The sequence below is a fragment of the Gnatocerus cornutus genome, chromosome 5 (assembly GCF_029298725.1).
Source record: "Gnatocerus cornutus isolate USDA-ARS CGAHR chromosome 5, icGnaCorn1.1, whole genome shotgun sequence".
NCBI lineage: Eukaryota > Metazoa > Arthropoda > Insecta > Coleoptera > Tenebrionidae > Gnatocerus > Gnatocerus cornutus.
In genome coordinates this window covers 15,636,609-15,662,279 of record NC_142237.1, presented here as the reverse complement: position 1 = coordinate 15,662,279, position 25,671 = coordinate 15,636,609, and the positions used below count along the sequence as shown (strand labels likewise).

At 36.6% G+C, this 25,671-nt stretch overlaps 1 protein-coding gene across 6 annotated transcripts in view; it reads right to left on the bottom strand.

Annotated features, from left to right (window-relative positions):
* The window catches only part of by (focal adhesion protein tensin), an 88,692-nt gene extending 65,056 nt beyond the window's left edge, over positions 1–23,636 (bottom strand). For 5 of the 6 annotated variants that reach the window (XM_088037710.1, XM_088037711.1, XM_088037712.1 and 2 more), the window contains exon 1: positions 23,294–23,636. In XM_088037710.1, the coding sequence (XP_087893836.1) occupies positions 23,294–23,377 (84 nt within the window). In that variant the 5' untranslated portion in view covers positions 23,378–23,636. The remainder of the gene's footprint in view (positions 1–23,293) is intronic. The other variant, XM_088037714.1, reaches the window with a different exon arrangement.
* Between the last annotated feature and the right edge of the window lie 2,035 nt (positions 23,637–25,671).

Genomic DNA, 25,671 nt, shown 5'->3' with positions numbered 1-25,671 from the left:
TGGATGTTTTACGCGATTACAGCGTGAAGAAGGTTGGAGCCAATTATGAGTTTAGATTTCTGGCATGACTGCGTGTAATTTTCATATAAATTATTTTTAGTTGCTACAAGAAAATTCAATTTATTTCCAAGTTAGAGTGTAGAATAGTCGGAAGCTGAAAACCACTAAATTCGGCTTTAAAAAGAACTAAATTCTACATAAGAGAACAGGCTTCTTCTAATTCTGACAACCAATAAAATAAGGCTAACAAACTTCAATTAATTAAATTTCGTGTCCGATTGGCAGTCAGATAAATAATTAACTATTTTCAGTCCGAGTTCATCAAAATTCTGTAATAACTATAAATCAATGCCATTAGCCACGTATTTAGACTTGGGCTGCTTCCAAATTATGCAATACAGATTGTGAACTATTCGAAATAGTGTCTAAACTATTCTCAAATGTCTAAACAATTTGTTTTCAAATCGGTTAATTTATAATTAATTATCAAAGCGAACTTTGCAACAAACTTCCAAGCTGCTCCAAGTCTCATCAAACTAGCTAAATCTAAATAAATTCATTCCGAATTTAAATGAATCCTGAAACTACAAAACTTTCGGAATAAATAAAATAGAATTGCAATTTAGTTGTATGTTTTACCCGAAATTTCGGTGCGCTCCGTCCCATAAATCTCCCATAAATAAATTTTAATACCCCGATAAAACCTCCCTTGATACGACTCTAAACGAACGTAAAATTACATTTGCACTATGTAAACTCCCTCTAGATTCGAATTTCAGGGAGTATATCATAATGGAATTCAGCCTGAAATTCTAAGCAGGGAAACTTTTTAAACTCGGAGTTTTTTACTTGTCCCTACGTTAATATCCTGACATAAAGTGGAAAGGTAAGCACAAGGGGATTTTTTTCCGGCAAAATGATGCAGCAAAAATTACATCGCCGCATAAACGTTGATGGTTAGTGGCTCCCAACCATGACAAAAATAACAATTTATCATAAGTTTCATATAAAGACGACAGGTGAATTTATTGTGTTTATACAGCGGGACCAAAAATAAAAAAGCAGCGCGCAAACACAGTTCTGGAATTTTTCCTGTCGTTATTAGTCATCGGTGGTGAACTGTAGCAAATGACTACTTCCTGATAATGTTTATTTATTGGATTTAGCAAAACTTCCCTTCATTACCGTGACAAATTCACGAACTTGCAGTAAATCTCCACAAACTCGGATTTTTTATCTTTTATAGTTTGTCTGAAATTGCAGTGCGAACGCTTTGCTGATTTCGTTGGCCACAAAGGAAATTGAACTGCTGCCTAAGATTTATTGGCACGAAGCCCAAATTTGCTAAACCAAAGTCACGTCCTTGCTGTTTGCTTGCGCCGAAATAAAAAATAATTGGACTTGTCAAACTCGGAATTTTAATGCTTTGTTTTAGAGGATTTGGGGCCCGATTTGAGGGTTTTCAGGTAGAGATTTCAGTAGCTGGGACTTGACATTTACATCGGTTAAAGTTGCGAATTTCCTGTCTAGGATGACGCCACTAATTCGTCTGGAAGTTTGTCCGGTAATGGCTCCGTTTTTGATACCTCACCCCCTTTGTTTCGGAGCTTTTAGAACTGGAATTTATTACACAAAGCACTATGATCCTTTATCACGAGAAGCTTATAAAATTTCAAGGTTGCGGCGAGACAAACAGCGTTTTAAAATTCCCTATGAAATGTATCCCGACAGATTAATGTGGAGCCATAACTCTGATTATGGAAGATGGAAAGCTCTCTAACTCACCGGCTGGTAAACAACGTACCTGAAACAAAACAGAAACCAATGAAAAAAAAACAATTAAAATCGTAATTAATGTAATAACGAAACATGAAGCGTCATTCACTGGCGTGTAATTTTACACAAACTCATTAAGATGCGATATTCTTCACTCATCTCAATTTAATTTAATTCGAGCTGACATAAATCAAAACTTTTTTTCGGGTTTGTGTACGATACCCGCGCGTGATATATGACGTCGATTTATGAAATTAGTTTTGGGGAAATCTATAATCGAGTTTTGCAAATCTGGAAACCGCAATCGCAGATGATTTCATAATGTTATCAATATTTACATGACATTTAAATGCTGCTCGAATTACACAACGTGCCGCGCCGTCAAACAATTTAATTATAGATTGTTATTAAATTGTTATTTAATGCTAGATTTATAACGAAAACATGATATAATGCAAGACTAATTGGAGGCAGCCTTGTGATTGCTGGAAGGTATTATGCTTTCAAATGAAAAGCTCTGTGAAAATTGTTTTCCGAAATTAAAACAATAAACGCCAGTACAAAAAAATAAAAAATGTTTAACGGGAAATTTCATACTTGTAACCGGGCGACATGAGTTATGAAAAATCCGTTTCCTGGTTCCATTCTGTATTGGAAATGCATTTTTAATTTATTGATGGAGGCTTCAAAATAGTGTTTATTACAAATTAATTTAGACGACGCGACGGAAAATATTTATAGGCAGCCGCACTGAGGAAATTAATTTTTAACAACTTATAAAACCTGCATAAATTAAAACCATATTTCGAAAGGAAATGAATCAGTATTCACTTCTGTCCTTTGGTTAAAATTCTGTAATTCAATTTTGTTGGGGCAAGAGGGTTGTAAAAATCAAAATCGGAACATAGCCGTTAACTTTGTAATAAAATGCCTGAGGAACAATATCCATTTGTATCTGCACGATGTCGTAAGCCTTATTAAATCGCTGAAGGTGCTAACACGTGTTAAGTCATTTAATTTAACGTATGACCAAAACAGGAGGACAAAAATTTCTGTGTAAAATCGTGAGAATTCCGAAAGAACCGTTACAGTCACAGTAATAAATAATTCATTGCTAATTACAAAATTCCTTCCTTCAGCAATTTGTCTATTTATTTTGGTTGCTAAATCGTAAGCCCGGCCCTGGTTGTTTTCAGAGGCGTATCTCCCCTCATCCAGCACGAGCACGCTCTGTGTTATCGACGTTTTCTTTGTAAGGTACTCACCCTGCGATATATTTTAATTAAAATCCGTCGTTAAGGTGACATTATCGCCATTCAATTTTATACTCATTAATTACTCTAACTACCTAATTAAAAGGAATCTTTCCATGAGATTAAGCAAACTTTTGATGGGGTCTTTTCGATATGAAAGTAATATTAACCCTTCGCTCTAATTATGCTCATTAATTTCCCTTTCAAGGGAGGTCGGATTTCCACGTAGTAAATTTAGAGGCAGCCACAGAACCGACAATGGTTTCAACTAATTGTGCTTTGGGTGTTACGAAAACACCTTTAAAAGGAGACCATTGTAAGGACCACGTGCATGTGTGTAAGAATGTCGTGTGAAAAGATTAAGATCTGCGGCTTCTTTCCGAGAAGAAAAGAATATAAGAAGGATCATTGAAAGGTTTAATTCGAATTTATCAGTGTCGGGGAAACGAGATTATGATCCGGACTTGTGGTGTTGATTACGTTTTAAATATGTGCGTTTGCTTCCAATTTAGTGCCACCTAACAAACCGTGGATGATCCAGCTCCCTTTTTGTCATCTCTAAAAGCCGAGTGAATCATTTGGGCATTTGTTAGATTCGTTATTGTTCACGCCTTTTACATTTAATCAATTTTCCGGTACACTTCACCATAAAAATGGCTATAAACCCCCAAAGCTTTTAGCTTTCCCCTCGGAAAGCACGAAATGGTAAAAATCAGCTGTTACGACCGCCGTGGCTAATTGTCGTTACCTAGCCAAGAGACAGATGTTGGAAGGCATGATATCTGATATTTCTTCGATGAATAGCTGCTGATTATAAAGTCCATTAGAAGCTTTTTGCGCTTAATTCCAACAGGGGTGGAAAAAACGAGCGATGAACACAATGTAGCAGTTTTTGTAAGCGTGCGACTTGAAGTGGGTTAATTGCTCTTTATAATGCATGCGTCTTTCGTCAACGATTTATCTTCCGTCAACACAGAATGGCGACATCATCTCGGGTCTTTTGAGGATGGAATTGTTGCATTTTACGTTTGCTTGCGTGATAATCTTATCTGGAACAAAGCCAATGTTTTTGGAGGGAACACAATGCTGCTGGGCTCACTTAGCACCCACATTAATTTCACAAAAGACCAAATTGAAACGCGTTAGTTTGTTCATTTTCGATAAAAACGAAATGTAAACGAAAGAAATAAACAACAACACACTTCATGTCGGAACTTTTATGGCGCAATTATCTTTTATATGTTGATTAATACGTTTTAATAACAAGCAGGAAGTGCCCGAAATATACAGTTTCACCAGTCATGGGAAGTTATTACGCATTTTATAGTCACCTAAGTCCAACAAAATCCTTCCAGATGTGAGGAATCATGGATGCGACGTGATGGAACCAACACATGTCTATACCTTGTGAAAATGACGTTGTGACCAATGCTCGTTCGGTTTTTTTATTAGCCAACGGAGAGGATAGACATGTCCTGGTTTGTCCTAGATTGGAAATCGATCTACAACGTTATCCTTGAGAAGTCTACGAAAAGACCCACAAAAACAAACACATGTTGGAGAAATTCATTACATGGAAATATTAAATGGCGGAAATGGCCGCCGAAAGCACTGAAAGCAGTTACACTTTTCAGATCTCACAGGAATTTCGTCGGATTAAATCCTTGTCGAGCAACAAAAGTCTATTAATACCAAGGCCCCACTTTACACAAAAGAACGAAATACAGTGTCTTGTAATTTTAGAACTTACACATCAGATAAAAGCAGACATTTAAAAACCGTGACATATTATGCGTTCCTTTGTAATTCAAGCTTTGAACAGAACTTTGATTTATCGGTCGTGAAAGCATACGCGCTGTAGTGATAAAAATTTAGAGAGAGTTTTCTTGGAAATGTGCGAATGCGATTCTCAACAATTTAAAGACTTGAGTTTGATGTTTTCTATGAAATAAAATTAAAAATGTTTCTCAGGTTTTCAAGTTTCTGATACTCCCAATTCTCTCCTAAATTGGTTTAAAATTTTCTAGGTTTTTGCGTCTGGAAGTTTCTCTCAAACTTTCAAACTGTATTGCTCAAGTTCGCAGATTTCAGATTCTTCAAGATCCCATTCTTCCAATTATCAACTTTCAGGCTCTGTCAGATTTAAGACTGCTTTTCCAGGCAATAAACTGAAAACAGGAGACCTGATGTGTTTCTAAATTTGAAAGAGAACCCGAAAAACCTTAAATCCGGAATAAGATTTAGACGTCTCATTGCTCAAACATTTAATTAAATTCAGATATTTCACAATTAATGTGCTAATATATGCATGTTTATTCTTCAAAGTAAACAATTCGAATGTGTTGTTGTAAACATGTCCATATAAAAGCCTGTTTGCATTTTCCCGAGATGAAATCTCTTACCTGTATAATTATCTACACATCTCTGCAGGTCTTCGTATTCGTTGAATTATTTCGAAAATATATTATTAAGAAAATTGATTGTGTTGGCCCAACTTAATTCCCTTCGATGAATTTATCACGCACCGGTCTCAATTGAATTAATTCAACTCGCATTATTCCGACTGGTACAATTGCCCAATCATTTCCATACTTTTCTATTGGTTCAATTTAAGTCTAATCGTCTCACTAATTTAAATAAAAAATTACTTCCCCCAGTATGATTAAATCTAAGAATTTCATTGCCCACCGAAAAAGAACTAGTGACACCATGCAACCTGTAATTTCACGTGTTTGAACTCACGACTGGATAAAATCACGAGACAGAAGGTCGAAGCTGTCAGTTTAATTATGGATTTGAACGTTTAATCCCTCGCGGCGACGAATTACATACATCAAAATTTCATTGACTTGAAGATTCGACGTGCAATTGAAACATGGTTTTAGAGTATAAAATCTCAATTTTCAATGGAAACGCGTTGGGGGTCCCCGGAGTTTCCGGTCTTTTGGGGTTACCAGTGTCAAAGTGAGTCGACGAAGATTTAGAGAAGTTCGTGTAATTCCCTTTAACGTTAGTGTTGCATGTAACGAAACGCCTGTTTTATGGTCCCATTAAAACCGATACCTGGTTGGAGTTCATATCGTTTTATAACCAACACATATTTAATTATATGTTGTACAGCTGTAATAGGTAGAGTTGTAGATCGAATCAGGTTTAATTATTGCAGTGAGAATGCTTGTAACAGAATATCTGATCCTGATAAATAATAAATACCACATTAGGGGGACATCTCCAGTTACAAACTGAATAAGTCGCGATAAAGGATGACGGCACCCAACGTTTCTCTTGTTACCAAAAGGAACTTCTGTAATGACGGATTTCCTTGCGAGCTCCTGCTGACTGGGCCATTTGTCAAGACTCTGGGGTGACTTTTGTGAATATCCGTTATGTTTATTGGGAATTATGGATAGATGTGTCGGCGAGATTGATGCATGTACGAAATTCTCTGTCAACACCCTTGGAAACCAAAAAAATGAGAAAGAAGTTACCTGCAGTGGTTTGCATATGTAGAGCCCCCGAGAAATCTATATCGCAATATCATTTTAATTGGATGCGATAGTGTATAAATATCACATTACATTGTAACGGTATTAGCCAAGGTAAATGTCAATTACATCAAAATTGCCGGTCGTAACCAGATAATCCCTGATATTACAGTAATTAAATCACGGATCCTCGGATCCTTGGAAGACGCTCCAACCCCCTTCCTCGGCCCGAAACCTCATTTTTAATTAATTTTCGACGCTTGACTCAGAGACTGTAAACAAATGTTGATTGTTCGATAAGATCTATAATAAAACCCAATTTTTCGTCTTGGACTAATGGACCATAATCTCGGTAACGACTTGTTTTAGCTGTTACACACAGGCGCCAAGAGTAGCGTTCAATAATTAGCTTTTAATAATCTCGTTAAAAACCAGCTTATCTTTGTACGGGCTTGATTAACACTCGAGGTGACATTGTCGGACCACTGCTGAAATTTACATGTCAATATTCAGCTTGGAAGCCCTAGAATTTTAGTTATTATGTACCTAACGACGTGGGCGGGTTACAACACTATCGGCACAGTTGCCGAGATTTATAACGGCGGAAACATTCCCTTCGATAGACAAAGAAAAGAACTTGAAACTCAAAGAGCCTCCAGTGGTATTAAACCGAAATATGTTAACTAATTCGATGCAAACGGATGAAGGCATCTCCTTTAATCACTGATAAGTATAACATAAAGCCGATGCTGCGCTTCCAATCAAGATCGACAAAGATAATCTAATTTCTATTATAGTCTTTCATCACCATTGTAAGAAATGGAAAAGCTCTCTCTACATTACAACGATCCGTTTAGATTTCTAAAAAAAACAAAGCTTTTGTGGTAGCGCGACGGGGCCCCTTCTTAATTGAAATGAATGTTAATGACATAGAAGCAATAATTAGAGTTGTTAGGAACAATTCATATTTCAACGGGCGAACACTTTGAGTCGATTAATTATTTAAATATGCAGCTTTTAAGTTCTTGGGCGTACTTAAGGCGGAAAGTTAGTGTTATCAAAGAAGATAACCTCAATAAAGCCAAGTTTCGGCCCAGACGAACCATTTATCAAAACAGAGTTGTGCAATCGTACTTATTTTTTTGGAGTTGTGAAGTCGAAGGCGGATATTTAGAAGAAAGAAAAGAGCATTTGCGGATCCGGGGTATTAAATTTTTATTGCTCGCAGGTTCGGTGGAAGGAAACGTGAAGCTACAAAGCCAGTTTTCTTTAGTTTCTCACAGATCTGACAAGTAAAAAAACTCGAAGTTGGGGCAGATTCTATATTTTGCATTTGATGTTTCATTCAGACATTCTCTCTGAATTTAAAAAAAATATCTAGATCTGTCTAGAATTCTAAAGGCTCCTTCAAGATTCTCTTAAATATTGGATTTTTTTAATATAAATTACATATTTGAGATTCGTTAAAAGTGTTAAAGAACAAGCCCAAAATTTTCTGATAAATGCTATATGTGCTTTAGAAAGATGGGATGGTACAGGAATAAAATGTAGAAACGTTAAATCTTAGAACATCTTTTTTGAACGACTAGCCAATATTTTTCAAAAAAAACAACATAAAAGCTGTTGTTTCTAACTGTATAATGCTATAGCAATGAAATTAGAAGAAATTACTATTTTGATTCCATTTGTTAACTGTACCAAATTGGAAAATTATAAGTAGAACAAATACGTCAAATGCTAGATTTTTTTGGAACGGCTAGCCAAAACCTTCTTATAAATGGTATAATTTTGAATGTCTGATACCACAGGAATAAAATTTGGTAAGGTTACTATATCTTATATACAGGGTCCGGCAACACTTGTGTCCACCCCTAAAATCGTCTTTAATTTTAAAGATAAAATTTTGAAAATGTGCATACGCTTATAGTTGACAAAGCTCTAGAAGCTGACACAAAAATTTGTTTTGATATCACGGTTTGTTTGACGTCGCGACGCCTAAAAAGTATAATTTTTAGCGATTTTTGAGTTTTTGCGGTAATATTAGCGAATTCAATTTTTTTTCAACATAACTGTAATACAAATATTTGAGTTTTTATTTTAAATCTACTGCAAATGGTGTTTAAAATTTGCGAAAAAAACGCTGTTTTATCAAGTTAGTTTTTAACATTTTGACGGTGCAGTGACAAACTACGTTTACACCAAAATTTCACAAGTCACTTCGTTCACTCATATGAAGGTGAATTTTGATTAACTCGGGCATGTTGCAGTTTATGGACACCAGAAATCGTTAATTAACATCGACAAAGCGACAGTTTCACTAAGTAAAACTTTTGTTACCATCTAAAACGAACCAAAGGATAGATGTCATTTGTGACACAAGATGTTGACAGACCGGTGTAAACGTAATTCCCAATTTTGACGTAATGAAATTGGAAACTAACTTGATAAAACAGTATTTTTTCCTCACATTTTGAATACAATTCACATTAAATCTAAAATATCAACTGAGATATTTTTATCACACTTATATTAAAAAAAAATTAAATTAGGGGTTGATTTCACAAACCTTTACAATTAGCTAAAAAATACATTTTAAGGCGTCGCGACGCCAAAACTATAAGTGATAAAAAATAAATTTTTGGGTCGGCTTCTAGAGCTTTGTCACCTATGAGCGTATGCAAATTTTCAAAATTTTGTTTTTAAAATTAAAGACGATTTTGGAGGTGGACACAAGTGTTGCCGGACCCTGTATATCTTATACTACTATCATATACCTACGCCAGAAATTTTCTTTTGAGAGACCAGCCAAAATTTTACATTTTTTAGTTCAGAAGTGATTTCTCCAAAACGTCATATTTTTTTTAAATTCTCGGTTTTTAGATGTTGACTTGTCATGTTATGGATACTTAAATTCATAAAGTCCTCCAATTTTTTTTTAATTTTGGGCTCAATCAGCAATTCTATTCATATTTATAGCCAAATAAAGCTCAGGCAGAGCGAGAAATTACATTATAGCAAATGAAAATTGAAAACATCTGATCCATTTCATTATTATTGCTCTACAATTCAACCATAAAAATTCATGAGCGACATTTCTCTCCACAAGATTTCCACTAGATAATTTAAATTTGATCTTTTTAGATGTAATAGAGAGAAACGAGATCTTTAAACTGTGCACTGAAGGTCAATTCCAGCAAGAATCTTGGAAAACAGCATAAAGTTTACGACTAGATTATTACATAGGTATTAAAATTGGTTAACGAGCCTCTATGTTTGTTTTTGATGTCGTACTGAAACATGGAAAGACGCTTTTACTAACACCCGTTATATGAAAATGTAGCTTTAAACTCGGCAAGTTAATGTGTGAAGACGCCATTTAAAACTAATTAAGTAATGAATCAACGATTCTTGTTATTTCCAGCTGAAGAAAGAGTGGAAGGTAAAGCGCAGCTGAGCCACAACAAAACCACGTTACAGTTTAGATTGAATGGGAAAAGTGTGACATATAGATTTATTGTGTTAACAACACCTCATGTCTGTAGAACCAGCAGGAGCTGAATAAACGAACCATAATATATTTCTATTCAAGTTCCCTCGTGCTGCTTACATTATCTGTATTACATCGCAATTTCCTTCAAGATTAATTAGCGTTGCTACTTTTATGACATTTTGATAACAACAGTCCTAGGCCATAATTATTGCCTATAAATCTGCGCAAATACAAACATTAGCAAGTTTTACCTAAAACCTCGACGCAATTAGAACCTCGTCGGATACCTATTAGCGGTTTCTGGTATGTAATTATCATTAGGAACTAGATGAACGATAATCATTGCAATTATCGTTCTCGTTTGATAAGTCTACAGTAAACCCACGCCGGCGTGACCCGGTAACGGGGTTGATGTATGCTCTTTTTGTCTGGTGAAGCACCAATCTTGACATGTGTCAACTCCATAAGGATTCTAGTTTCCTAAAAGGGATTCCTACACATTCATTACATTTTACAGAATCGTGTGCTCCAGATTGCAGACGTTTTGCTCACTCGGTGTACCCAGACGTGTTTAATTGTACTTCTTTTGTACATATAAAGCTCGACTTTCCTACGAGACTTTTATATAAAGTAGTGATAGATGATTGTGAGAATCGGAGCGAGTTTCAGTTTGATTTCTCTGAGTAGGTGTGTTCTGCAACAATTAATTAGCTGCCAGAAGAAGCACACACCCTGTATGTACATACCGACTTGAATCCGCAGAATGAGTGCAAAGCCCATTTGAATTTTAAATGACACTCCATGAATTACCGTAATAAATCACACACTTAACCATAAAACTGCGTGCGCAAAAAACAAGTACGCAATTGTCCTATTTATTTATTCAATAAAGCGCAACGGTAATTGCTTCGCGAAAGCCCAAAGAACCAGCTGTCTCCACGCCACAATAGAACCACAAAATGCAGAAGCACACAAAGTAGAAAGCACAATAGGAATTCGGAGCAATATCCACAATACGCGATTTTTCCGTGAAAGTTGATTTTTCAAGAACCATGTCAGATGTGCCTCGCATACAGATCGAACTTTATTGCACACTTTTGCTGATTAAAGCAAAACATGGGGATCTGATTGACAGCTTCGACGAAATTTATTTGAACCAGAGGCACTCAAGATCGTGAGCCATTCAAGAGAATTTATTAGCATAATTTTATTTATGAGAATGATCACGCCAGCAGCTACCTGTAATTTCTACAGAATCACTGCCTCAGGAAAGAGATGAGGGAAGTTCGAGGGAAGATTGCCGCATTTTTCTCAAACATCATAAACATTTGTTTCCGGGAAAGAAATTCTGAAGAGGCCTAAATGTTTCATTTTTGTTTGCATGGCTCTGACAGGCCCTTTTAATTTTTTTACGGAGAAAAATCTCTGCGCTTAATTTCGTTCCGAATTATTTACCACGAAAACAGTTTTATCAAAGTTGGAGCGAGATTATTTATTTAGCGGAAATTTTTACTAAATCTGCCACGAGTTTTTGTTTAAGTTCCGAAATGTACACGCATTTTCCTACAGATTTTGCTTATTTAGGTGCTACTCCTCATACATGACTCACATTTTCATCATAATAAACATTTATTTCCGGCAAAAATCCTGCGTCTTCGTTTGGCTCTGCGATTACTTTAGCCCTGAATAATTCACAGAGTTTGATCAAAGTTGGAGTGGATTATTTATTCAACGAAAAATTTTGATAAATATGCCGTGAGTTTGTTCTTACTTGCGAACAATAATTTTCGAATTTTAATCAAGCCGGGAGAATTAGACCGTCAAGTGCTACATTTTATAGCGTCCAAGCCGTATTTTTCCAAACTTCCTCTACAATTTCCGGCCCGACGAAGTTATCCTTTTTTCGCCTCGCAGATTGCAACTAAAAGCATAATTAACACTCACTTAAAAACGTATATCTCGCAAGAATCAACATTCCATGTAAATCGCCGTTTTACTGTAATTTCTAGATAAACGCAATTTCCGCCAGCAGACAGTTTTCGAGTGAACTTAGAACCTTGTTAAAATCGTCCCGAAAAAAAGCGAATTGAATGACCCGTGATTATCTAGACAATGTATTATTAAACTCATTAAAGGCGCATTCAGAATCACTTGTAAACAAAATTGACGCAATAAATGGAATAATAACTGCTCACTAATTTCCAAGATAAACACAAGCGCCTCATCATGGGAAAGAATGTGCAGAATTCGCCATAAAATGAGAGATCTTCTCCAAATTATTATCCGATCCAGGAAGTCCGCGAAGATCTTAAGACTCCCACATGAAGCTTTTAATTTGAGCTGTAAAAAGTACGAATAATGGGAGCTGTCAAAAACGAAGTGGGAGGACCAAAGTGCAATCATTTCCGTACTTAAAATTATAACAGTAAATCTGCAACACCCGCGCCTTCGCGACCTACGATAATATTAAATTTCAATGTCGGATGGCTCTTTCTTAGTGACATCAAATGATTAAAAGTGGGCAATAAATTCGCGTCGCTATCGATTTAAATATTAAAATTGCCTGTCATGCTCGGGTGAGAATGCAAACAAGTGATTGAACGGGGAAATAAAACGACAAAATTTGCTTAACATGAGTAAATTTGACCAAATTCACTAGTGGGTGCGTTTGACAGTGTGGTGGGTAGTCAACAAATAAACAAATAGCATCAAAATAGAACCATTCGGACAGAATTATCAACGTATTTGTGCCATCACGATAAAAACTTTCTTTGAAAATCCAAAACTGTTTTCTCCCATTTCGTTTTGTATTAACAAAAAGCATAACACCGAATTTGCATATTCCCCGGCATGATCAAACATGACCTTACCAGCGCCATGTTAAGTTAATTAAATCATGTCCGAGCTTAATGCAGCTTTCTCACAGCTACAGCAGCAACTTGCGTCAAAAGTGATATTTATGCGACAAGCTAAGTGATTTCAATCAGTATTTTATGGGGTGTATTAGCCAGACGAACTAAAAGTGCAGTTCTTTCGACCAAAGCCATGTAGTTCCTCCGGCTTCAAGAAAATTATGAAAAGAGTTTCATCACTCGCATCTAGACCCAATTATCCGGCAAGATGGCTGGTAATGAAGACTGTTGCGACCCCCCCGGCTCAAAGCTAAATAAAACGCCGACATTTTCGCAAACGTTCACGGTCATAATTCAATTGTAGATGTCGATGGCAAACGAGCAATTTATAGTCACGAATTTGGAGCAGTGGGTCGTCCACTCGGAAGGAAATAATAAGCCATATATCGCAAATCAGATTCAATTGTGAACTCGGCTTAACAGGATCGTCAATCAACGATTACTCATCGCGAGAAAATACTGTCGTTGGTGAAATTGATATATTATTTTTTAATCCAATAAATTGTCCATTACACTAATAGATTCAGTTGGGAAAATTGCTTTGATAAATGAAGCCAGGGCTAAATCCAGAAAAATGAATCATCAACCCCGTGAATGTGTTATTACAGAAATTTCATCAATTTAGTTTAAATTACCTCCTGTCATTAAACTATTCAATAATTGGGTTCTGTTCGAAGGCACCAAGTAATTTATAACCCATTTAAGAAGTGTCTAATTAGTTACAAGATTTCTATTAGTAACAGCCTCGTAGCCACGACTTTAAATCCCTTTTTCGAGTAATTTATAATGAGTTTTTGCCGCAGGTTTCCTTTTAATATCGGCCCGGTAAAAATCACCGTTTTATTTTTACTATACATTGTCTCGTGTTCAGTAGACCTTGGCATTCTAAGAAATCGAATCTTGCAAATTCTTCAAGAGACAACAAAGTTACAGCATTGTCTTCTTTTTATTTCACCAAGCGAATAGCTCATTCAACATTAATAATTGCTCATAAAACCTTCTTCGCGGGTCAGTGCTACATGAAAGTTTGAAGACGACTGAAACCCGGCTGTGTTGAGACGCTTCTGCCAAACATGTGGTTGACAACTCAAGCAGAATTTTCAATGGTCTAAGATTGATCATCTGAAATCTGCGTGGAGATATTTTTAGACACACATCTGGCGATGCGACAAAAAATCCTTCAATTATTGCGGACTCCATTCTCGTTTTTCTCTGTTGAATCAACACCGTCATAACGCGGAGTCGAGCTGTCATTTCGTTTAATAGTACTATCAACCATTTTGATCCGGGTGTTAACGAACAATATTATGGTCATTTCCCTTGTCACTCATGAGAGTGGCTGGTTCATTGATCATCCTGATGACTGAAAGGGTATTTACAATGGAAGCATGCAAGAAACGAGGATCGATGTAAGTATGAATAAAATGTGGCCTTACCCCTTTCTAAATTGCCAACTTGCTCTAATTTTTTAATTTTTCCAATGGCCCAAATTTTGAGGTTTCAGAAAATAGTGAAAATGGCCTTTGGCCTGTCTGAAATTCGGGAAAATTATTGTTATAAATGAATCTCTTCTCTCCGACTTTTCTTTATATCGCCCGAACGTCCCAGAGCTCGAGGCCACCCTCTTCTTCCAATCTCTTTGTGCCCCGTCACATTTCCTCTTAATTGGTTCGTTAGCATAAAAAATTCACAAAACATTGTTCGCTTGGCCCTGAAAATCTCGCTCCAGATTGCTTTACTGCTCTTTCAAGGACCGAAAAGGCCGCTCGGCGCTTTTACCAGATTAAAAATTGATCGCAACGAGTAAATTAACTCTCTTCCACACTTTTCATCATCGTCTAAATTTCTTAATCGAAATTTATGAGGGTATTATTCAAATACACGAAATAGTCCGTCATTTCGGCCCCTCTGTGAAAAATAATGACGGTAATTACCCTCACGCCATACCACCCAATGCAGGTAGGTGTCTTCACGTGGATACCGTTAAGAAAAAGTCGCACCATCCACACCTAAAGCACCACAATAACAATAATGGCGCTATCAGAGAAATACCGAGAGAACAGAAAGCCGAGCCTCCTGTTTCAATGGGTCGACTTCCTGGAAGGAAGAATTCCGCAGCGAGAGAACGTTCTTTCAAAGGTCGTTAGCTGGTTTTTGCTGGCGGAGAACTGGTAAGTTTGCCGTTGTCTTCACCCTCGAAGTCACAGGTAATCGATGGATTTGTTAATAGCACGTGGGAACTGACAAATTATTACGCAAGTAATGGAGATATCATAAAGATAAATATTGATAATGTCGCTTTGATTCTTTTCTAGATTTCCGTGTTTTGACCATAAATGGATAGACACCCATTCATAGTAACCAAGTGACTTTGTTTGCTTGAAATTAGATACAAGCCAACGACAATAAATTCTCAATGTGGACATTTAAGTACAATTTTGTGACTTACTTGTTCTATTGTACCATTTCTGCTCCTATTCAATGTGTGGTGTAATATTTCACGTGTGGGATTGCTATATATTGTCTTTGGGATCCACCCTTTGGGGTGGCAGCACGTGTTTGAAAATATTTCGAAGGGTAATTTATACATCTGGTTATGCCACTTCCGGTTTGGCCGCTGTGAAGCTTTCATTAAACAACAAGTTATAAAATTTGGCTGGGGAAACTGGATTTCGTTTGATAAAAAGTGTAAAGCAAATAGAAGGGAGTGGTTTATTGTTGTGAGCTGTTAGTACCTTATTACCTAGTGGAACAGGTAAAATATCGCCGAAGAACGTCCTCTTAAAACAATTATTAAAATTGAATTCTCGAGGAGAGTCGTGCCTCCCCCGAGAGCACATTCTTATCCAATTCTGCCAAAAATGAGAGACCGTTTACAAAACAGAGCACTTCCTCATTCTATAAATAAAATATGAGAAACTTAATCTTTTCTTTCATCGCCATTGTTCGTGATCCAGTGCACATCATCTACACAGTTCCAACTTCTGTCACTGTCACCATTTCAACCTTCCAATTTTTCAAAGAGTGACGGGAAATAATTTTCTCTGCCACGTGCTTACGGAGCGGAACGAGTTTAATACAATAAAATGAGCTATGAGTGCATTGAAATCGTCGAACTGGTACTGCACCAAAAACTTAATTACGCCAAGAATTCATCGCGCACCAAAACTTGATGCAAATGCGACAAAATCGCCGTGTTGCAGCGCCTACAGAGGCCTTAGCCGTCACAATGTTATAATTAAAATGTTGGATGAGCGATCATGCGACCTTAAATGACGCAAGAAGGTGATGGTCAACGGGGCAAGATAAATGACTTCCTTCATTCTGCTTGGGATTAAGTCTGGGGGTGAGTAATGTATCCCGTTTATGACAGAGAGGATCATCTAATCCGCGTTATTTAAGGGATGATCGCGCTTTCATGACATCTAAAAGAGAGGGACTTGCTCGTTAGTTTTGAGCGGCGTACCGAGCAAATATTACAACACGAAATAAATTTCCGACTCTGCTGGTTTTACTCGTTCCGTATTCAGTTGACTTAATCCGATTTTCTGAATATTATCTTTCACAAAGGAAGTCAGTGGTTGAAAGAGTGAAAAAATATGTGGGCTTGAAATAAATACGAACTGATTGATCAGGACAGGGGAATGTCACCTGGTAATGCGTGGCCCTGGCCGATTCACCGTTGCTTATTTCCTTAGGTTTTATGATAACGAAGTTCAAAGAGACGGAATGCGAAATTACAAACTCTTTGGCTGTGTTGTAACTCTTGTTGTGTAAATATTGGTTTAATTGTGACAGTAATGGGTTTCTAGTAATTGCGTTTTTTAAATCCGGATTTATAATTGACCCAAAAGACTCAAGTCCAATATTCACCTAATAGAGCAAAAACGTAATTGACGTTTATACAGGTAATGGCACAGCTTTATTGAAAAACTGGTTTGCTTTATTCTCACAGCTGTAATTACGTCAAAGCTGCATAATACGCGTTATAACATTAACCCAAATATGGCAAAGTAGCGCACTGCTAGCATGTGTTTTAATTGTTAGAAAAGCTATGGAAGCCGAATTTACGTGATTAAATACAAGAAAGTAGAAACGCTAATTCTTCGTCATGTTAAAAATGAACAAGTTCCGTTGCATCCCTATTGAATAATAAACAACGAGAGCTTGATGACTTCAAGTTTACTGCTTAGTATCCAACATCGGGCCTGCGAACCTGCTCTACAAAAAAACATCCTCCACGGTAGCATCTCTGAATTTTAATTACCGGAGATCGTGACATAAAAATTACGATAATTTCTGCGTTAAAATCCTGAAATTGAGTCATATCAAACTCACGTGTTATTATTGCGGAAGTTGTGCTTGTTATTTCCGCAAGTTCTGATTGATACGAGTTATCCTAACCGAGTTTGATTGAATCCGCAAAAGTGTAATTTACGGGATTCCTCTTGGCGCGTTTTTCGTGAAGAGTTATAATTAGTATGCTGGCGTATGATGAAGCTATTAAATTTCCATTTAAATTAATTCGTAATAACTTGCGAAACACGTATATAATCGGTGCATTATCAACGGACAAACAAAATTTTCGAGAATTTGGGGCTTCGCTGTAATAGCTCCGTAATCTTGGACCACCAAGAGGGAGATTCTTTTTTTACGATTTTGGAGCATGTTTTCAAGTTAATTACACGATAAGTCCGACACGCAGGTGAATTTCGGACTATTTTCTGATCTTCAATGCCTACAATTTCAATGTGTTTATCGTCTGGTACTTTAATTAAACTTGTAAGTCTCAACAGTCTAACAATACCTTTGTATAATAGGCAATAAACTGGCTTAACTGCTCCACGCTGAATTTATTCCGTAAACTTTGGCACCGAATTAAATATTCAGGGATCGGGGAATCCAAATAATTTTTTTGTTTGTTTTCCGTTTTGCCCTGGAGATTCCCACGTTTTATATTACTCTGTCAATATTATCGCTTTCTCATCGTTTCAGCTAAATTATTCTCCAAGAAAATGTACCGCGCACTTGTTTCAGCTTCAAACATATCAAGTAACGTGAAAGCAGGACAGAAATCTCTGAAACTTTTGACAGTGCTATTTATAGACGTGTACAGGTGAACGTTGGAGTGTCGACTCAATTTTCCCCTAGTTGTTTTATGTGGAATTCCGAGATGAGCAGGTAAATAAACACTCCCAAAGTGATACGAAAAGGAGGTCTCTATTTACAGAATCACGCCGAATGAAGGAGCGAAACAGCGCGTTTGTCACATTCAAACCACTTTCGCGGAAACTCGCAAATTTTAATCAGAGAATCGGCGTACGTTTGTTTCTTGGCCCTTTTTGTAAATTCTGATCAGAAATCCTCTCGTGGAGATAATTTAATAAACGTGCCCCAATTTCCAGCGACCGTTTTCAGATGTGAAGATATTTGCCAAGTGGATAAAGCAAATTGGTTTTTAACGTATTAAACGCTCCACCGCGAAAAACGAAACGTTCCAAACGCGCCAGCACAACGTTCCAAAACCGAAAACACAGAATTTTAATTAATGCCATTTGGGTGGACCATTTAAACTTCCGACTCGACAAATTGAAATTTGTTAATTCATCGAAGCTCGAAATGTGGATAGCCGCCCCAGTCTGAGATTGAGTCATTGTTGCTTCTTATTTTTTACTGTTAACATCAATCGAAATTCGTGAGCCGTGTAATGCTCAGCTCTCCGATCGGTTTGAAATAACAATTAGGCCCTTCCGTGGCGTGCTCATTTGAATACACGAATCTACCATGACCGTTTACTTCGGTTTTTGAATACAAATTACTCTTGAATTATTCACTCGTGCAAGAAATGAACGCCCCGGTCTAGAAAACTACGTAGTTATAACCGGGGGATCGAAGATGATGAATTTGAGCTTTAATTAAAAGAACAGGGCGAAGTTTTATTCATTAAAAACTTGCTACAATAATAAAGAAAGTAGCTAATTACAGATTACTGCTCCATCAGTTGCGAAATTAGATTAAACTTGCTTCAGTCGTATTATTCGAGCGGGAATTGAACAAATAAAAGAATTTTCAGTTTCAAGCTTGGTGATGTTTGCACACTTCCTGCCGACTGAGTTTTCATCAAGTTGTCTATTCCTCGATAAGCAGAACCTTCACTGGACAAACAAAGCAAAATAGTTTTGTTTGATCAGAAGTGTGGAAGTCCGGGAAATAGTGCGGAAAGCGTGCTGACATTTGCGCGATTTCCAGATGGAAGGTGTTTGGTGGCGATTTTTTTCCAAGAATTAAATGCTGCTGACATGTGGCGGAATTATATTACGTACAAAAATACATTTTAATCAGTAAAGTAGATATTTTTAAAGTGATGCTTTTATTACGATAAAGTAACTTCGTCGCAAATTTGATATGTTGATATTGACTTGGCCTACAAAATCCCGCCGGAAAAATCCAGAAAAACTTATTTATTTTCCGTGAATACCGCATTCGGGAAATTTCCCATCGCATTCTCTCGATCCCGTTGAAAACTGCAGAGTTACGGCAGTCAACACCCATTGTGACATTGGCTATGGCCCTAAATTCTCAAAATATGCAAACGGATTTTATCAGCATCGATTTCCGTTCACCTCCGCTTCCGCCTTGCTGCCTCTATTTTGTGGTACAAAAATAAATTTTTTGGACGGTCCACAAAGCGGAATTTAATCTAGCATAAAGGGTTGAATTTCCAACTGTTATTCTGCAGCGCGATAATAAACCAGTTGGTAAGCAAATTGTAGTGGACACAATGCTCTTCTGTTAAATGGAGATAGTTTATCTCAAGTTATTTGAAACAAATTAACTCAGACGAAACAATAGCTGACGTTGTGGGATGAAAGAAGACAAAATTACGCCCTCGTTGTATAAATTTGGAATTGTTTCGAGTGACCCGAGCTTCCTGTGGCATTGTTCGCGGCGATGTTTGCGATTTAATATTTTTGGCGTCGCTTAATATCGTTGTTATTGATATCCGCGGAGCTCGGAAAATTCTAATTGTTTTAGCGACTTTCACGATAATTCCCAACCTTGCAAGTAATGAGAACGACATTGGCGTTACCTTGACACTGACTTCGCAACAAAATATGATAAGTAGTTGCCACAGCGCGATAGGGATTTTATTGTTGCTTTCAGAACGGTGAATTCACTTAATTTTTAATTTTGGTAGCGCTTCCACGGAGATTGCTTCGTATTTTGGCGAGATAAGAGAATAAAATAACGTTTTTTATGGATTTTATCTTTATTACGAGCCCAGTTGACGTAATGCCAAACAACTCCTGCATTAATCCAAAATTTTATTCGGCCTTCCTCGAGACAGTTAGCGCGTCCATAAATAACCAGTGACATAAGAATGACATAACAAAGTGTAGGTAAGCAGAACGTCGTAGTTTTATAAATGAACGCCAGTGGGCAACCCTTTTACAATCAATTCTCCGAGATGGTCCGTTCATTATTCATGAGTGGCGATTTTCTGCAAAATTAATGCCCGCGTGGAATGTATGGAGCCATAAAGAATCGCCAGCGTCTGCATTATTAAAATAGCTCGCTTCTTTCCATGAGCTTCCAAACAAATAGAATTAGGGTAGGTCAAAGCTGGAAGAAAATCAAACCGACATGTGCTGAAAGATTTTTCGAGTTTTCTACATTTCCAACCGCTGCTAAAGGTCGTGTTCCACGCCCTTAACAATTCATCATTCTTGGCAGGAACGTATGTAGATGGTAACACCATGCCGACCACTATGGAGGTCCAACGATTCATCAAAGGCTAATGTGGCACAAGTATCGGATTAGCTTCCTGAAATTTGGCGCTTAGAAATAATGAACTATGAATAGTCGACTTCCTTTTCGGATTCATTGTTCTCCGTGTACTTTATTATGTGATGTTCATTGATACCATCGGATAATTTATCTTACTCGAAGCCCACAACAGTAGACCACTTATTACGCCTGATGAAGCAGCGAGTAGCGAATCTTTTTGCTTTATACAGAGGCGGAACTGGAAAGGTCAGTAGCAGGGGGCCGGCGAGTGATAGCTTCATAATTCGCTCGAGGATTATGCAACAATAAAGTTCTTTTTTAGTACACATTTGTATGCGGCTTATTTCAGTTACTTGGAAGTCTTTAAAAACTATTACATAAGCCTGGCCGAAGACACGTTTTCACGTATAATTTATTATGAATGATTTTCATAATTCATAAAATATTCCCGAGTCACGTGAGCGGAATCATCAAACCAAAACGTTCAATTCGAAGAAAGCAACAGCTTCACATCACACCCAAATGGAAATTACATTGATTCTCTTTGGTGGTAAATTACCAGCATCATTAGATGCTCGCACAGATTAGAATTATGCAGGATCATCATGATGGTAACTTATTTTACCAACTCAGAGGAAAAGAGTGTCACCTGCGACTCTTTATCAAGCCTTCGATCAAAAAGTCAACACTGCGTCGCTGCAAAGTGGCTATCGACAGCTTTTCCGTGTTATCACCCCTCGCAGAACGAAAGAAATTTGCTCGAAACGCAACGCTCCTTATGAATGAACACCCATCAAATTCATGATGGAGTAGATCGAGCTAAAGTGCTTTCCCAAGAGGTTAAAGCTACAAATTTCCTGCGCCTAGGTCAGTGACAGTGACATAATACGGGAAGGGTTGCTACGCACTTTTATGGCTTCCACCAGCGACTTTTCGTATGGGAATTTATTGATAAACAGCAACAGTTAAGTTGGAGACTTTCGATAAAAAGTTCGCGTCTGTGGCATTATATTCAAATGGAAATTATCGTTGCAGACATAAATTTTAATGTAAATTCCCCAGTTTGCTGTCAAATGCTCACCTTTATGGTTACGATGTTTCTTATGTTCTACAATTGGTCTATTAATAGAAAGTCGTACGGTTGCAGGTCATTTAGCCAATTTATCGGAAGATTGGACTATAAATTATTATCGAATGGTGGATTGCGAATTGATGACAATCGTTTATGTGCAACGAATTTGATGGCTCTGCTACTAAAAGATACAAAAGCACTTATTCCAATAAACGAGTACATTCTGGTGTTCAAATATACTCATATTCCGAGTTATATTCGAATATTTTAAAGTGGTTATTTTACATATTCGCCCGGGCAGAGCCACATTTAATTAATTCTTTTTATTTGTGCAATACAAATAACTACCAAATACCGCTTCCAACGAAAACGACATATTCGACTTAATTTTCACGAACACGCTCTAATTTACGGCAGGAAATTGAAAAATTTTCGTAATAATTGAAATCGTAGTCCTCCGAGTGAAATAAAATTTATTAGGTTACAATTTATCACGGGAGAAAAGATACAATTCTCTGCTAAAAATGATTATTTCCAAATAAAATACGCAATCAGCAGCTAAAATTAACACAATTTCGACATGACGTGCACTCAGTCTTTTAGTTTGTTTGAGTTGCATTTTTATTGATCGTTTATGTATAACATGTGTAAGATTAAGTGCACTTTTTGTTGATATTTTGGTTGGCAAAGCCATACGCGAGTTGCATTTTTGACTACACGTAACTGCATAATAGAAATCTGTGATAAATTTTCATTATTGATAAATTATGCCAGTTATATCTGATTCGTGGTGGTTTTTGCTTTTAAGTGAAATCAATATTGTTGTTGCAATATTTATTTGTTGTCACGCAACGTAATTTTATATAAAACAACGAGTTAATTAATTAAAAAAATTGTATCTCTCACAAACCGTTTCGTCTGTTTAATTTACTCAAACATGTGAGTAAGTACGCATAATTTAGTGTGTCAACCAAGCACAGAATCATTCATTATATACTATATTTAGACTAAAAACATGGAATTATGTAAGAATAACCTTCTCTATGTCCTGTGTAATTTCTGTGTATAATTAATTCTATAAATAAATTTGGCTGAGCCCATTCTGACTTATTATGGACATATGCACAATTACCTATGCCAAAGTCGCCTGCAATAATTTATATTCAAAAGGAAGGAAAGAAGTAACGGATTTTCATTTCAAATGAAAAGTTAATTATGTAACCATCTATGGGCGATTTGAAATGTGGGCGTAGAACAAAGTCCTTTTATTGCATTGTAGTACCTTTCATTGAGTTTTCGAACGGGTATTTTGTTGTGTTGGCGTTTGATGTGGACTTTTTGATTCCGTGGGTACATAAAAAATTCATGGAGATGATGGTCAAAACTAACTTTTAACAATTTCCACTGACCCGGACGTCTGTCATTAAGCATCATTTTTTCCGCCCCAGATCCATTAGTGCATGAACTACTATACTAAATCGACAACTCTATTTTTATGGTAAAATATCCTTCCTTACCTTAAGTAGTAGATGGATGGGAGGACTGATGGTGGGTGCTTTTTTCTTTTCGTGGTGACACAAACACGACTTAATCCACGGCATTTTTGAAAAAAATTAAACTACGTTAGCACCTTATCCTAACTTGAGCCTAATTACTTGACACTATGACTTAACCTAGATAAGCGACTTAAGTTAGATAAGCACGATGAATTTTAAATACGCGGACTACAACTACGGTTTGATTTAAAATTCATCATAACATCACGTGTTAGTAGGCAATAGCGCGAAAGCCCGGCATTTGGGCTTCTTCTACTTCTTCCGATGTTGAGCGCTCGGTTTCCCGGACGCAACTGACGGCGCGCTCCGTCCGGAACTCGGAAAACAGCCTCTGTACCCTGCAGTTCGACTACCGAAGGTTGGGATAGTGGTAGGAAGTGTGCTTCTATTGTTCGTTGAACTTTATTGTTAAGTCTTGCCCAATTCGGTGCTTTGTTGATATTATTGCTTACCTGGCTAGGCCCATCCGCTATTTTGCACCGGTCACGTGTGCAGAATGTTAGCAATGACCGGAATAGAAAACGATGTGACAGTAAATGGTTATTATTGGACTTCTGGTTCTGGCGTTCGAATGCTTCCTATTGGGAAATGCTGTTGACCGATATTTACGATCGATCGTGGTCATTGATGATTTCTGGAGGATTGTCAAACATCTGCTGCTTTTTTGTTGTTGTAGTAAATAAACGCAGACCGTTTTTCCATGATAATTGTGGGAAATGCGGAAATTTTTAAGGTTGTAAAAAACCGTGACGCGTCGCGACAGAACAACAATATCGTGGATCATAAATATTATCGTTGTTACGTAATGTGAAAAATTAAAAAAGTAAAATCGGTCGCATTTTGCTAGGAAGTTTAAGGATAGTTTTCTTATTTTCTAAGTTTTTTTATTTTAGTAAACACTTTTGTGACGTTTAGAGGCTTTTAACAAAAAGAAACTTTTGGAAAATTTAAATAAAACGATCTTTTGAACTAGATAATGTAAGAATCAAAGCTCAAAAATTAGAAAGCTTTTTTAAAAATTTCATTTTCAGTCAAACCAAAAATTTCCAACATTTTCTATTAAATTCTGTAACGCAAATTGTTTTATTTATTACAGAAGTAAAATGTCGAAGCAATTTTAATTTATTAACTTTGCCAAATAAAAAATTATAGAACCAAAAAGAGAAGTTTTATTTTGTTCTGATCTGATCTGGCAGTATGCGTTTAAATCTTAACATTTAAGTTTTTACTTTCTTTGTCACTCCTCTGCAATAAATTATAAAATTTTATAACAAGAAAAAACAATTTTGGAAATTACTATTTAAAGGTAATAATAAAAAAATTCAAAATTTTTTAGGAAAGTATCGAAAAAAAATTGTTATAAGGAATTCGATAAATAAATTTTCATGTTCAAATTTTAAGGCCAAACAACGAAATTTGAAGACATTCACATTTTCAGTTTTTATTTAAGTACTAATAGCAACAAATTAGAAATATTTAGAACGCGAAGCTATAAGCTATACATATGTATTTGTATACAGGCTGAACCCGAATAAAGTGCAAAGATTTTAACCACCGCTGTACATAAGAATTCTGCAACAAAAATCGAAATTCAAATAGGGCAAAACCCGCCCCTAATACACTTTTGGAACTGAACTTTAACACTGTTTCCCAAAGACTGCAAAAACCGTTCGAACAAAAAACGTTTACGCTCGCTCTTATCGAATTTGATTAATTTTTTCTTAATTATTGATTAATTTTTTCTTAATTACTGATTTCAAAGACAGGACACATTTCAAAATTTAAGTATTGCGAAAAAATAATTTGTTTGAAATAAATGGAGACCTTAATAAAGGGGCAATCTTTATCTCGATTGGTTCGTAAAGCAACTTTTTTTGTGTACCAAACTAAAATTTAATTTAGAAATGAAATAATGAAAAACCTGAAAATATTACGAAAAATAACCAAATTCCCTCCATTGGACACTCCACAATGTCATCACGCGTAAAGTCAGATTCACCCGTAAAAAAAACACTTTTTATCACTTCATCAGTTCATCACAACTTACAAACCACTGACAAAAGATAAAAAATCTAACTCAAAATATTCAAAATTTGAAGAAGTTGGCACTGTTAAACTGTTAAACAACATTTCTCTACCACGATCATTGGATAAACTGACGGGAACTCCAATAAAAACAGTTTTTGCCACTTGTTCATTAGCGTTTTTGTTCCCAACTTTTCGCAGTTCTGCAAAAAACTTTTATCATTTTTTCTCGGAAACGGTGACGTTTTAGAACGCGAAATTTGGCCATTATGTCAAACTGTGTTGTTTGATATTGGGGACCAAGTCTTTGCACT